Source organism: Paramisgurnus dabryanus, chromosome 5 (assembly GCF_030506205.2).
Source record: "Paramisgurnus dabryanus chromosome 5, PD_genome_1.1, whole genome shotgun sequence".
In the NCBI taxonomy this organism is placed as follows: domain Eukaryota; kingdom Metazoa; phylum Chordata; class Actinopteri; order Cypriniformes; family Cobitidae; genus Paramisgurnus; species Paramisgurnus dabryanus.
The window spans coordinates 30135590-30149178 of record NC_133341.1 but is presented as its reverse complement, the minus strand read 5'-3'; the positions used below and the strand labels follow the sequence as shown (position 1 = coordinate 30149178).

Below are 13589 nucleotides of genomic sequence, written 5' to 3'. Positions count from 1 at the left end.
TTTGCAAATTTTTGCACGCTGAAGCCTTGAGATGCGGCTTTCTGAGCATGCACTTTATATAGACCGTTTCAATGGATTAATTCAATTCAATTCAATTTTATTTATATAGCGCTTTTCACAAAAGTCAATTGTTTCAAAGCGGCTTTACATAAATAGAAGCAGTGAAAAGCACAGAAAACGACAGATAGCACAACAAAAAACAAAATAAATTTGCTGCGGCTATGACTCAATATTATAAGTGCACGTATTACTAAAGCAACGTCTAGAAGAGGAAGTTAGTAAAGCCCAAAAAGGCTGCCTCCCCACGGTGAAAAACCCCCTAGGAGAAAAAAAATTAAGCGTCTGGTCTGAACTTTAATTCCAGTTTCTGTTTGCCAAACTGAACTCTTAAAACAAATACCTTGTCGAAAATAATAAATGTTTTGGTTTCCTAGGTAATCTATGTGTTGTTTATTTTGCTTGTTATATAAATAAACTACGTTTAAAGTACTTTGTTGTTATTTATTCTTAGCCGAGTTCACCAGAAGTTACGTGTGGACCATGACAGCTGCTTGTTTATGTTGACGGTCCGCCTCTCCCTACATTCATTTGAACAATTGAAAAAAACGCGAATGACATCAGGCGCTTTTCCACTCAAAGTTGACTTTTTCAACTTCAGGCGCTCAGAGCGTTACTGCAAAAACGTTTGACATGGCAAAAACATGAAAATTTTGCATGCATAAACAGCGCACATAATCCTCAATGCCCATAGAAAACTATTCAAAAAAGACGCCTCCCACTGCCATAAATGCGTTTTGTGTGATCCACCCCTTAAACAGTGTGTGAGTACTGCATTGAGATTTAATGAATATTTTTTCCCCCATAACTAATTAATCAAATTAACAGACCTAGTTTTTATATAGTACTTTTATATTTTAAGTATGAGCAAGCTGGCAAGATACAGTGCATCCGGAAAGTATTCACAGCACTTCACTTTCTTGCACTTACGTGCATGTGATTTTTCGTTTTTTATTTTTAATAAATTTGCAAAGATTTAAGAAAAACTTTTTTTATGTTATCAATATGGGGCAATACTTGTAGAATTTTGAGGAAAATAATGAATTTAATGAATATTGGAATGAGGCTGTAACAAAATGTGGAAACAGTGAATTCTTTCCAGGTTCACTGTATATGCTTTCCATGTCTGCAACGAGCGCACCTTCAGTCGTGCAGTCAGAATGTTTAGCATTAAAAATGTAAAGCAACAGCAGGTCATCTACATCCATTTTTGTGACTGTAATGCTGCAATGTGTGTGTGACAGAGCATGTGAGCGGTGTGGAGCGGTGTGACGCTCCGCTAAATATTCTGCTCTACTGTTCAAGCGCTCCACTCAGTCGCTCACCGCCCAAGCAAGCGCTCCGTTAACTTTCCGCTCACGCTCGCAAATAAACCAATTCCCGCTCAGATCCCGCTCCGACATAAAAAAATATTTAGTAAGCCTAATTGTTTTCTGTACTGACGTTCTTGGATAATTGCATTTAATTAAAGTATTAGCTGATAAATAGCAGTTATGTACAGTTGTGTGTTGGCTATTAGACCTAGTTTAACTGATACGGATATAATTCAAATTAACAATTTGTTTCCACGACATCCACATGTTTTACTAATTCACAATTTTAAGTTATAATAAATGTAATAAGTAATTACGAAATATTATAACAATTCGTTCCCCTTACGAGAAAAAGATTAACAAACTATAATATTATATAAATATATTATTTGAAAAAAACTAAAATAAATTGAAGAACAATTTCTTAACAAGAAGGTTTTTAAGTGCGAATTTACATTGCATCGGTAAAAACAGAACACAGTGTCTTAAAGAAATTAGACTGTATTTATGAACCTGTAAATGTACAAAACGAATGCAATACAGAATATTTATTTATGGCATTTTCAATAGTATATTAGTAGATAAATTAACATGTATCTATGAAAACGAATAAATCATTATTTTGGCTAAATTAATCTGGATAGATCATTTTAGTCAGACTAAACATTTCATCATTTCAGTACAAGAACAAGCTTAAATGCTATCTATAACAACTTACATTTTATCCCAAATGTTACATGGTCGAAAATATGTAGAAATATAGCCTATACGAGAACAAATTACAGAACAAAAATGTTTAGGTCACGCGAACGAAAAGCCGTTAATTAAGCGGACTCTCTGTAAAATAGAGGACGTGCTTAATCAGTCGAGTCTGCAGATTATCATCAATGTTTATAATGTTCCACGCAGATACTGTTGATGAAAAAATTTAATATCTAAATGTCCAGGTAAGTCAAGTGTTCAGTCAGTTAATACTAAATGCACCGGCGTTTTTGTCTACAGCTTCCTCATCCACGGAGTGGCCGCTGTACATACACAAAGAACTATAAATGTTTTTATTTTAAGTGGTTTTAAGCAATCAGTTATAAATACATTTGTATTTGTGTTGATCAGTTAGATTAAAGTTATTTTAATCTTTAAAACTGCATCTAGATGCAGACGACGCTACAGTTATTCTGTCATCTTAGTTTCATTTCTTTCATTTATATATAAGGCTGACAACTTCATTAAAACAATATTTGAACTCCATAACTTATTGCTAGCCATTTTTACAGATTCTCGAACTAGCAAATTACCAAAGGGCATTCTGGGATGAGCGAGCGGTGCTGAGCGTATTGAGCGAGCGGAGCGGAATTTTCGGAAATGCGCTCTGCGCTCTGATGGAAATATTACCGCACCGCTCAACGCTCCGCTCCCGCTCCGCTCACATGCTCTGGTGTGTGTTTAGAATTAACTTAATTTTATCATTATTATTAGGGCTGGGCGATTTTTCGATTAATCGTTTTTTTAAACGTGGTTGATTAAAAATCGATTCTCAAAGGCCACAAATCAAATTTTTTTAATGAAATAACCTGATCCTGTTTGATCAAGGAATGTGACTATTTGACTTTTTGACTTTTTTCAGCATACATTTTTCATCTTGCACCAAAATTTTATTGTATTTAACATAATTGTATGCATTTGAAGATTAGAGACGGGTTCTGTTTTAATGTACCCAATTGTACCCAAAATAAAAAAAAGTGTAATATACAGGTTGGTGGCTCTTAATTTCTTTTTATTAATTACCCACTTAATAAACTTAGTAAAAACTTTGTAAACTTATGTTCATTGTTTTTTTTTTATAAATAAAGTACTTTTATTAAATCTATATTCATTGAGCTGAATCGAGAATCGAGTAAAAAAATCGGTCCGAGAATCGGAATCGAACCGAGAATCGAATCGATCTGATAGCTTATGAATCGGAATTGAATCGATCCGGAACATCTGAATCAATACCCAGCCCTAATTATTATCCATTAGTGTGGACACTAATATACTGTAGTTATCGTAATAGTTATCATCATCAGTGTGAACGAAGCATTAGACAGACTGATAATGAGCTTTTCTTTTTAGGCCTCGTTTTGGATTATTTATAATCCAAATATTGGGTCAGAGTAGCTTTAAACTGTCCTATGTTGGCCCAGTTTTGTTTCATAAACATTTGAGCCTGAACATTTGAATTTATAAGTGTCGCCTGTTAATGTTAGACCAAAATAAATCAGATACAGGCAGAGGCGATTCTAGGGTCTATGGGGGCCCCAAGCAGAAAATTCCCTGTGTGCAAGAAGTGTGCAATACTTCTATACAATATCCTTTGCTTAAGCCACTATTCTACAGTGCAATAGTTACTGCGAAAGATACATATATACAAGTGTAATCTTCATCATACCTAACATTATTAACATGTTTAGATGCATAAATGGCATAACATGTTTGGAAATAATGACAGCAGAGAAATATTTTCTACATTATACAATGTTAGCAATGATTAATGACTTATTTTTACAAGAATATTTTTACAAGAATATTTTAAGAAACCAGTCATTTTATGACTGCTACTAAATAATCTCAGTCATAGTTACTGCTAACTGTTATGTAAGTTAGTGTCCTAGAGTTAAATATTAGTAAACTTAATATTAATTTCATATCTGAAAATACAGAACAGTATAACACCTACATCTGTTGATTTTCTCAGCAACAATGCAGTTCTACAGACTTGACAAAAGGTTTTCCTGAGATTTGTTTGATAATGTTTGAGACCTGACAGGGTGAGGATGTAGTTTTTCTTACCTCCCTTAATGAACTCATCAACTCTCATTTCTTCTTCCCTTTCCCTGCTTTGCACAAAACATTTCTGATGTATATTTACAGAAGCCAATAATGATCGAGTCAAAATATTGTTATTTAGAAACTTCCTTTAGTCTCGTCATGTTTTCATAAGCTAACTCACTCGCGTGACGTCTTTTGAATGCGGTTGTGCGCGAATGAACGCAAAGACGCGCGCGGACATGAATACGTGCGTGCACGCGTCATTGCGACTGCTTCGTAACTTTTACAAGCGTAAATTGGGTAACTACATTGCATATAGATCCGTTTTTGCCGCGATTGTCTTTGTAAAGGATTGCACTAGTTAACTGTTAAAATTTAAACTTGAGATTTACACCAGAAGATTTACACTTGGGCACGTGCCTGACTGGAGCTGGACCGGGCACATTAAACCACATGTGGGTACAGAGGGCTGCTCACTTTAGCGCCTTTTATATGCGGTTAAATTGTTTTAAATCACTTGAGTGTTAGCATTTGCAAGCCTTTGAAACACGTGCAAATGATAAACTTTTCCTATTTAAATTTGCGTATTAATCTGGCAATCACATGCGAGCCAAACCGTGGGTTGTGATCCATACGGATCAACTGAAACATCACGACTGAACGATACAACGTCACCCATTCGCTACGTTCATTTTCGAAACTGGCAAGTTATCCACCTGGGTTGGATTTTGACTGGGCTAAGCTAATGTCAATCAACATTCCATCCAATCGGAATTTTGATATGCAGTCATGTTGTTCATCTGTGTAGCTGGCCATCCGAGAAACAAACTCGGGGGCCCTCTAGTGGCTCGGGGCTCCAAGCAGTTGCCTGCCTTGCCTGTTGACAAGGTGCGCCTCTGGATACAGGGCTCGAAATTGCGACTGCGACCAAAATTTAATCTTTGCGACCTTAAAATATATTTGGGAGCATTTGTGCGACTGCCTATTTTGTTGTGGTGTGACTTGATTTAGATTGTGTATGCTGTGTGCTGTTCCAGGTTCAGCTTTCTCTCCAACATTACATAACCAATCAAATTTCTGCGTTTAAAGAAGAGCGCAGATTGGCTAATATGAATGTCAATCATTCCTTGTTGCCGTGCTACGTTGGTACGCAAAGCGCGAAAATGTGAAAAAACGAACCGCGAGCATGAGAGAACGAGGCGACTACAGCCAATGTTACTACTGTATTAATACATAACGACGGTCCGGATATAAATGCAACTTCACCAACGGAAAATAAGGCTTAACGTTAAACCTTTCGGAGAGAGGCTTAAAGATTACGAGTGGCTCCGCTATGAAAATGACTCGATGTTACTGTGTTTACTGTAAATCCTGTGAAACGGAGGTTGCAGGTAAAACGGCGTTGGTGGCAGAATCCATACATTTTAAGCGCGAGACCTTGCTTAAACATGGCGAAAGTGCCAAAAACACAAGAAGTGTCGTGACAAATGTGTTCATTATTGATGGAGACACCGACCTGTCTATCAAATAGTGTTGGATGATGTATGTGCGCATCCTGCTTGAGGGACATCCGACAGACATCCTTGTATTCCATGTTGAGGTGGAACACGACAATGCTGATGGTATGTTTTTAAAAACATTGCCTATTTAGTAGTAATATCATCCTGGTAATGCAGTTATTAATACAAATATATATATTAGCCTTCTATATTAGGATCACTTTTGTAATGTCACCATCAATCAGTGTTTTACGTGTTTGCTAGATTTTCTATTGTAATCATATTTGTGTTTCCTGTAATTGTTAAATTATTAGTGCTGCTATATTATTTAAACAGCATTTGGGTATTATTTTAGTAAACTATGCAGCAAAAAAGACCAAATTTCAAATCTTGGCCATAGGATGTGTAAAGCCCAGTTGTGGTGTTTAATTTTTATTAAAATAAACTATTAACTTATACATTGTAGTTGTGGTGCTTCATAATTTTTGGATGAGTGCGCCTAAATTTTTGCTGGTGCTCCTAACTCTTTAAAGTTGGGAGCACCAGTGCTACCAAATAAAAAAGTTAATTTTGAGCCCTGATGATACTATTTAATCATGTTAAGTTGATTGGCAGATAACCAAGCCATTTAGCCCATTAAGAAGAATTGTGGTTCTGTCTTGCATGGCTTCCAAAAGTGTAAATTTATACACAATACTTTCTTAAGTAAATGAGCCAATAGTCAACATTTATTATTAGCCAATACATTCACTTAATGTTTATAATACTACGGTATACTTCATACATTATTTAAGGGTAATAATGTAATGTGTTTTAGATACTGGCATACTGCTGTTGAGTTGCTGGTGCATTGGATAATACAATATTAAGAGATAATAACAGGACTGGACCTTTTGCTCAAGATGTGCTCGACGAAGCGAGACTTTCTGCTCCAGTTTCTGCTGCTCACGCTCGTGCTGGGCCTCGGTCTGGATCTTGATCTTACTCTGGTAGGCGTTGAGTAACTCCATCTCCTGCTGCAGCTGTTGTCTCAGAGCTTGGCACTCGGCCTCCTGAGCTTCATCCAGACGCAGCTACACACAAATCACACACACAGATGTACGTGAGGTTAGCTGACATTACAAACACAGTCACAGTTCCCCAATCAATAGCCCTCTTATACTGGCAATGCACTGAGACTTGAATTCCAAACAGGAGGGGATTTTTTTACATTATGCTGCGTGCACACTACCAGCGATTTCATTGCTGTGTGTCGCCCATCTCGTTCGAATTCTTGTTGTCCAACGCTATTTCATGGCAAGTCGTACGTATTTTACAAGGTGGCTTTTTTAAAGATTTTCTTTTGCCCTGGTGACGCTGGGGTCGGGGTTTCTTTATGATGATAATTGTGTGTTTTTGTACGATTTACTTTGTATGAATTTATATGAATTAGTCAAGTCAAAATACGTACAAATTCTTGTTAGATCAGGCTGTTGTTGTCTGATTAACAACTAAAAATGAGTAGCCACCCACTGCAGTAAATGACGAAAGATGGATGACACAAATTCTGTGCTTCACTCTCGTTGGTAGTCGCTCCTGAAAGTCGCTCAATATTTGCATAAAGTTAAAGATTTTGTAATCTATTTTTTTATTAAATTTTTTATCGGGTTCGCTCTACACGTCCCATATCGTCGGCAATAGTCAATAACATCGTCGCAAATTGCCAACTCTCCTTTAAAACGAAAGGGATGTGTCGCTTTGTCGCTTGTAATGTGAACAGGGCATTAACCAGTTAAAATGTCGGTACAGACCAATTTTGATCTTAAGGGGACACTCCACTTTTTTTTTAAATATGCTCATTTTCCAGCTCCGGGTCTGATGGTACCACTTTTAGCATAGCTTAGCATAATCCACTGAATCTGATTAGACCATTAGCATTGCGCAAAAAAGGCGCAATGATATTACGCAGTGCCCAAAAATAGTCCCCTTGGGAAATTTCACTAGCAGGGGACTATTTTCAGGCACTGCGTAATATCATTGCGCCTGCTGCAGCCCTGGTCCAACAGCAAAGTCCTTGATTATTACGCCAGAATAAGAGTATAGTTCCTAGACATATCGGCCTAGAAAATCGCAACTTTTGATTTTTAGTCAGTCTTCGTACACGATGTAACTACAGAAGAGTCAAGTTTTAAATAGAAAAAATATCGAAACTCTTTGGTTATTTTTGAGCAGATGCTAATGGTCTAATCAGATTCAATGGATTGTGCTAAGCTATGCTAAAAGTGGTACCGCCAGACCCAGAAATCAGCTGAATGGATTCCAAAACTGTAAAAAACAAATCTTTAACTCCAGGGGAGCTGGAAAATGAGCATATTTTTTTTTTTAAAAAGTGGAGTGTCCTTTAAGGGCAATCAAATATTAAAATAAACACTTTAAAGCTGCAATTCATAAATTTGCCTCTCTATCGCCATCTCGGTGTGAAACATTAAATTGCAGGTTATTTTTAAAGTTATTTTGTGACATTACCTGCGAAATAGTACCTGGAAGCTCAAATTATAAATCATTAATATAAGCTTTAGCATCAAGGCTAATTTTTTGTACTGTCCTTTAAACTGTTTTTATTTTTAACCAAAAACGTTATGTGGTTTTCAAAAGAGTGATATAATTTATTAATAAATAATCTTTCATGAAAATTTAATAATGCATTTGAAGCAAAGTAACCAATGTTTCTGGTGATGTAACCAAAGCCACACAGGCTGGGTAAAAACTTAACCAGCATGATTTTCTATAGACACAATTGTGCTTGCATGTTCATTACATTTACATGTATGCATTCGGCAGAAACTTCTATCTAAAGCAACGTACAATGCATCAAAGTGTGTGTACCTTGGGAGTTAAACCCATGACCTTTGACCAATTGAGCTACAGCAGCACACGCTGCTACAGTAGGATCTTAAATGTCTCTATAACGTTTTGTCTATTTAAATAAATTAAAATGATTGGCACACACATTAACGTCAGTACCAACAGTCCTTCAATGGCTGACATAATGGCTACATGAGCATATAATGTACTCACCGCCTGTGAAGCCATCATCTCATTGATGCTCTGTTCATACTGCTCGGCCAGAATGGCCAGTTTGCGCGTCTGCTCGTCCTTCAGGGCCTTCAGGACAGTCTTGTGTTCACTTTTGGGGGTCACCTCAAGCTGGTGATGCCTCAGGGCCTTGTATTGTTTCGTCTGGACCTTACATGTATCCTGAAATTGCTTCTTTATTTGGAGTTCCATTGCCTGTAGGAGAAACCGATGCATTCGTTTTTTTATTTCACATTTATCAATACTGCCATGGGAATCAAACCCTCAAATCTTTGCATAGAAAAATTCTACACGTGTACGTGGTACCTTGAGGTTCTTGGGCTGTTGCCGAAGTTCGAGCACGTGTTTCCTGTGCAGTTCTCTCTCCCGTCTGTTGTTGTACTCGATCTGGTTCTCCAGCTCTGTCTGGTGTTGCAGTCGGATCAGGTCCATGCGGAGTTTCTGTAGAGTCCTCAGCTGTCGATGCTCGAGCTCTTGAGTCGACTCGTCCTGTCTGATCAACATGGCATGTTCCATTTCCTTCTGAGTTTTCTTCTTATTTAACTCCTGATGGCCGAAAAGGAGGAAAGTGTTATAATCAAATCAATGTGGTCGCCCAAGTGGTACTTTTTAAGGATGTTGTTGTGGGTGAATACTAGGCCCAAAATCCCATCCCAAAGTCTCTACTGTATTAAATGCAAGATTGGCAAGATATGATCATCTAGACAATATGTACAAACAGCTCAGGATGAGTTACACACTAAGTTTAATGCATTGGTTTTGGGATTTAAAAAAAATCCTAATCCAAAACTATGAATAGCAATGCAGAGCAAGATGTCTGTGAATATGCATAGTCAAGGCTCTTGGTCTTTAAAGGTGCCAAATAATGCATTGAAATAATATGTTAAATTGCTCTCTGATGTCTACATAGAAGATACGTGGCTTTATAAAGTGCAAAAATTACCCAGAGACGGTTTTACTTGTCCATTTATAACCCTAGGATTTGCCTTTATATTGAAATGGTCTGTTATTACCTTATTTGGAAGGGTCATGAATAATAATGTTGAGCTCTGCTCTGATTGGCTGTTTCACAAAGCAGCTCCTTCAGAAGCTGTGTGTGTGTGTGTAAACACACCACCTTTGTCCTATATACGGACTAATATATTACATAATAATACAAGCAAATCTTTCCTACTGATTAAAGTGCCAGATTAAGAGATTAGCACATAGCTGTGTTTCTTATTTTCAAATCAGATTAATTAAGAAATGTGGAGTACCGTGAGAAAATTTTAATTTCGGATTGGCCTTTGGAAAAGGTTGGTTTTCGTGCGATTTCATTTTTTAGAGCACCACGCAATGCATTATTTGACTTAAGAGTTTTATTCGCACCTCTCTTAACTGCTCCTGCTCGAACTCGTGCCTCTTGATCATGATCTTGCGTTTAAAGGCCCTGCAGTTTCGGTCATAGAAGGACCTCTGCTGACCCAGGAGCTGAGCCTCTTCTTCGGCCTGAGAGTGCTGGATGTTCTCCTTGTGCTTGGACAGCCTTTCCTGTTTCTCTTTCTTAGGCGTGCTGTGGTCTTCACTCATTTCCTGAACACACAAACATAGATGCTATGAGACGCAACTTATTTTTGGAAACTCAAAAGGCCTTAAAAAAGCAAAGTTTGCTTGGACGATTATGTACTCTTATAAATAATGGTTCCTGAATGGTTCTTTGTCCAGCTGTATGGTTCCATAAAGAACCTTTAAAATCCACAGAACCTTTCTGTTGCACAATAGAATCTTGGTAATGGAAAAAAGTTCAAAAGACTACATAAAGAAAAAAGTCAGCTTTATCTTGAAAATCATTAAGTTTTTACACAAAGTTTTTAACCATACTTATATCTCAGATGTAATTATTTGGTGATTTAAATAGCAGTTTTGTATGTTTCATAGTTTAAGGATTAGTCAATTTTCTTACAAAAAAAATCCAGATAATTTACTCACCACCATGTCATCCAAAATGTTGATGTCTTTCTTTGTTCAGTTGTGAAGAAATTATGTTTTTTGAGGAAAACATTCCAGGATTTTTCTCATTTTAATGGACTTAAATGGACCCCAACACTTAACACTTAACTCAACACTTAACAGTTTTTTTCAGCTGAGTTTCAAAGGACTCTAAACGAGGCATAAGGGTCTTATCTAGCGAAACCATTGTCATTTTTGACAAGAAAAATAAAAAATATGCACTTTTAAACCACAACTTCTCATCTATCTCCGGTCCTGTAAAGCGACAGCGTGACCTCACGTAATTGCGTAGTGATGTGGAAAGGTCACGTGTTACATATATGAAAGGCACATTTGCAGACCATTGTAAACAATAAACTGACACAAAGACATTAATTAGTATCATTCGACATACAACAATGTCGGAACGGTCCTCTTTCTCCACACTTGTAAACACTGGGGCGGAGTTTCGCATACATCATCCATGACCTTTTGACGTGATGACGTTTTGCGTGAGATCGCGCTGGCGCATCACAGGACCGGATATAGACGAGAAGTTGTGGTTTAAAAGTGCATATTTTTGTGTCAAAAATGACAATCGTTTCGCTAGATAAGACCCTTATGCCTCGTTTGAAATTGCTTATAGTCCTTTGAAACTCCATTGAAAAAAAACTGTTAAGTGTTACGTGTTGGTGTCCATTAAAGTCCATTAAAATGAGAAAAATCCTGGAATGTTTTCCTCAAAAAACATAATTTCCTCTCGACTGAACAAAGAAAGACATTATCTGGATTTTTATTTAAGAAAACTGACTAATCCTTAAAGTCGCCATAAAATGGAAGTAGTGAATGCCTTTTTTTTATTAAAGATTACGAGGCCACATAGAAAAAAAAATGAAGCTCACAGATTTATTTGTAAAAAAATCTACAATATTCCAAAATAAATTACAGTTTTTCATTTGATTTTTACTACGACTAAGTAAGTGCAAAAGTTCCCAAGAGTCTTGAAGAGAAAAGGGTTGTGATGACATCAGGTAAGAAAAAGACTAAAAAGCGGCACTAAAAACAAGTTTTTGGAATAATGTGCACCGACAAACCATTCACCATGCCTTGAACATGCTTTTACAAATGAAAGTGGATTTTGATTGTATTTACATTTATGCATTCTGCAGACACTTTTATCCATTCAAGCTATTCATTTATGTGTTCCCTGAAAATAGAACCCATGCATTTTTGCAGTGCTAATGCAAAGCTCTACAATCTGCTAAGTATGTTGATTTCAAGGTGAAAAAGAAACAAACCTCTTTAATCTTCTCCTTGCACAGTTTGTACTGTTTCTTCTGGGTATCCAGGAAGGTGGTGAGCTCTTTCTTCTGCTGGGCCATGATCTGCTGCTGAAACTTCTTCTCATCGGCTGCCAGCGTTTTCATCTAGATGACACAGACAGGCATCACTACACTGTTACCTACAGGATAGCACTGATACAGTACAGACACAATATGATATGCCCTTATAGTACATCACTGAGGAAGGAAAGTGTTCATTAAAGGAGACATTTCACATTACTTTTTCAAAATGTCAAACAAATCTTTGGTTTCCCCAGAGCACATATGTGAAGTTCTAGCTCAAAATATTATATAGGTAATTTTTTATAGCATGTTAAAATTGACACTTTGTAGGTGTGAACAAAAATGTGCCGTTTTGGGTGTGTCCTTTAAAAGGCAAATGAGTTGATCTCTGCAGTAAATGGTTGATAGTGCAGAATAATGGGATTAGGGGTATTATCCCCCTCTGACATCACAGGGGGAGGCAAATTTCAATTACCTATTTTTCCACATGCTTGCAGAGAATGGTTTATCAAAACTAAGTTACTGGGTTGATCTGTTTTACAATTTCTAGGTTGATAAAAGCACTGGGGACCAAATTATAGCACATAAACTTGGAAAAGTCAGATTTTCATGTAATGTACCCTTTAATATAAAATTAATTATCCATTTATGAACCCGGACCACAAAACCAGTCATAATGGTAATTTTTATGAAATTGAGAGTTATATACCATCTGAATAAATATGCTTTCCATTAACGTATGGTTTGTTAGAAAGGGATAATATTTGGCCGAGATTCAACAATTTGAAAATCTGGAATCTGAGGGTGCAAAAAAATCTAAATATTGAAAAAAAATCAAATGAAGTCCTTAGCACTGCATCCACTCTCAAAAATAAAAGTTTTGATATGTTTACGGTAGGAAATTTACAAAATCTTCATTGAACATGATCTTTTCTTAATATCCTAATGATTTTTGGCATAAAAGAAAAATGTATAATTCTGACACATACAATGTATCTTTAGCTACTGCCACAAATATACCAGTGTCATTTAAGACTGGTTTTGTGGTCCAGGGTCACATTTGTATTATATGAATGAATAAATATGCATTGCTTGGCTATTTACATGTTTATCATGCATTATGGAAAAGCATAAGTACTATGAACTATGTCAGTTTGAATGTTTGCTGCTTTGACCTCCATGATATTTTGACCCATTTTTTATACTTTATAAGGGGCCTTTCATACATTATTATTTTGTAATTATAGATTAGTCCATTTTCTTAAAAAAATCCAGGTATTTACTCAGCACCATGTCATCAAAATGTTGATGTCTTTCTTTGTTCAGTCAAGAAGAAATTATGTATATTTTTCTCATTTTAATAGACTTTAATGGACCCCAACAATTAACAGTTTTAATGCAGTTTAAAATTGCAGTTTCAAAGGACTTTAAATGATCCCAAACGAGGCATAAGGGTCTTATCTAGCGAAACGATTGTCATATTTGGCAAGAAAAATAAAAAAAGAGGCACTTTTAAACCACAA

The 13589-nt window shown here is 36.5% G+C and overlaps 1 protein-coding gene across 4 annotated transcripts in view; it reads right to left on the bottom strand.

Annotated features, from left to right (window-relative positions):
- The window catches only part of taok3a (TAO kinase 3a), a 95379-nt gene that overhangs the window by 1664 nt on the left and 80126 nt on the right, over positions 1–13589 (bottom strand). For all 4 annotated transcript variants that reach the window (XM_065250851.2, XM_065250852.2, XM_073814736.1 and 1 more), the window contains 5 exons: positions 12019–12147; positions 10121–10324; positions 9059–9298; positions 8735–8947; positions 6568–6750 (listed from right to left, as the gene is read on the bottom strand). In XM_065250851.2, the coding sequence (XP_065106923.1) occupies positions 6568–6750; positions 8735–8947; positions 9059–9298; positions 10121–10324; positions 12019–12147 (969 nt within the window). The remainder of the gene's footprint in view (positions 1–6567; positions 6751–8734; positions 8948–9058; positions 9299–10120; positions 10325–12018; positions 12148–13589) is intronic.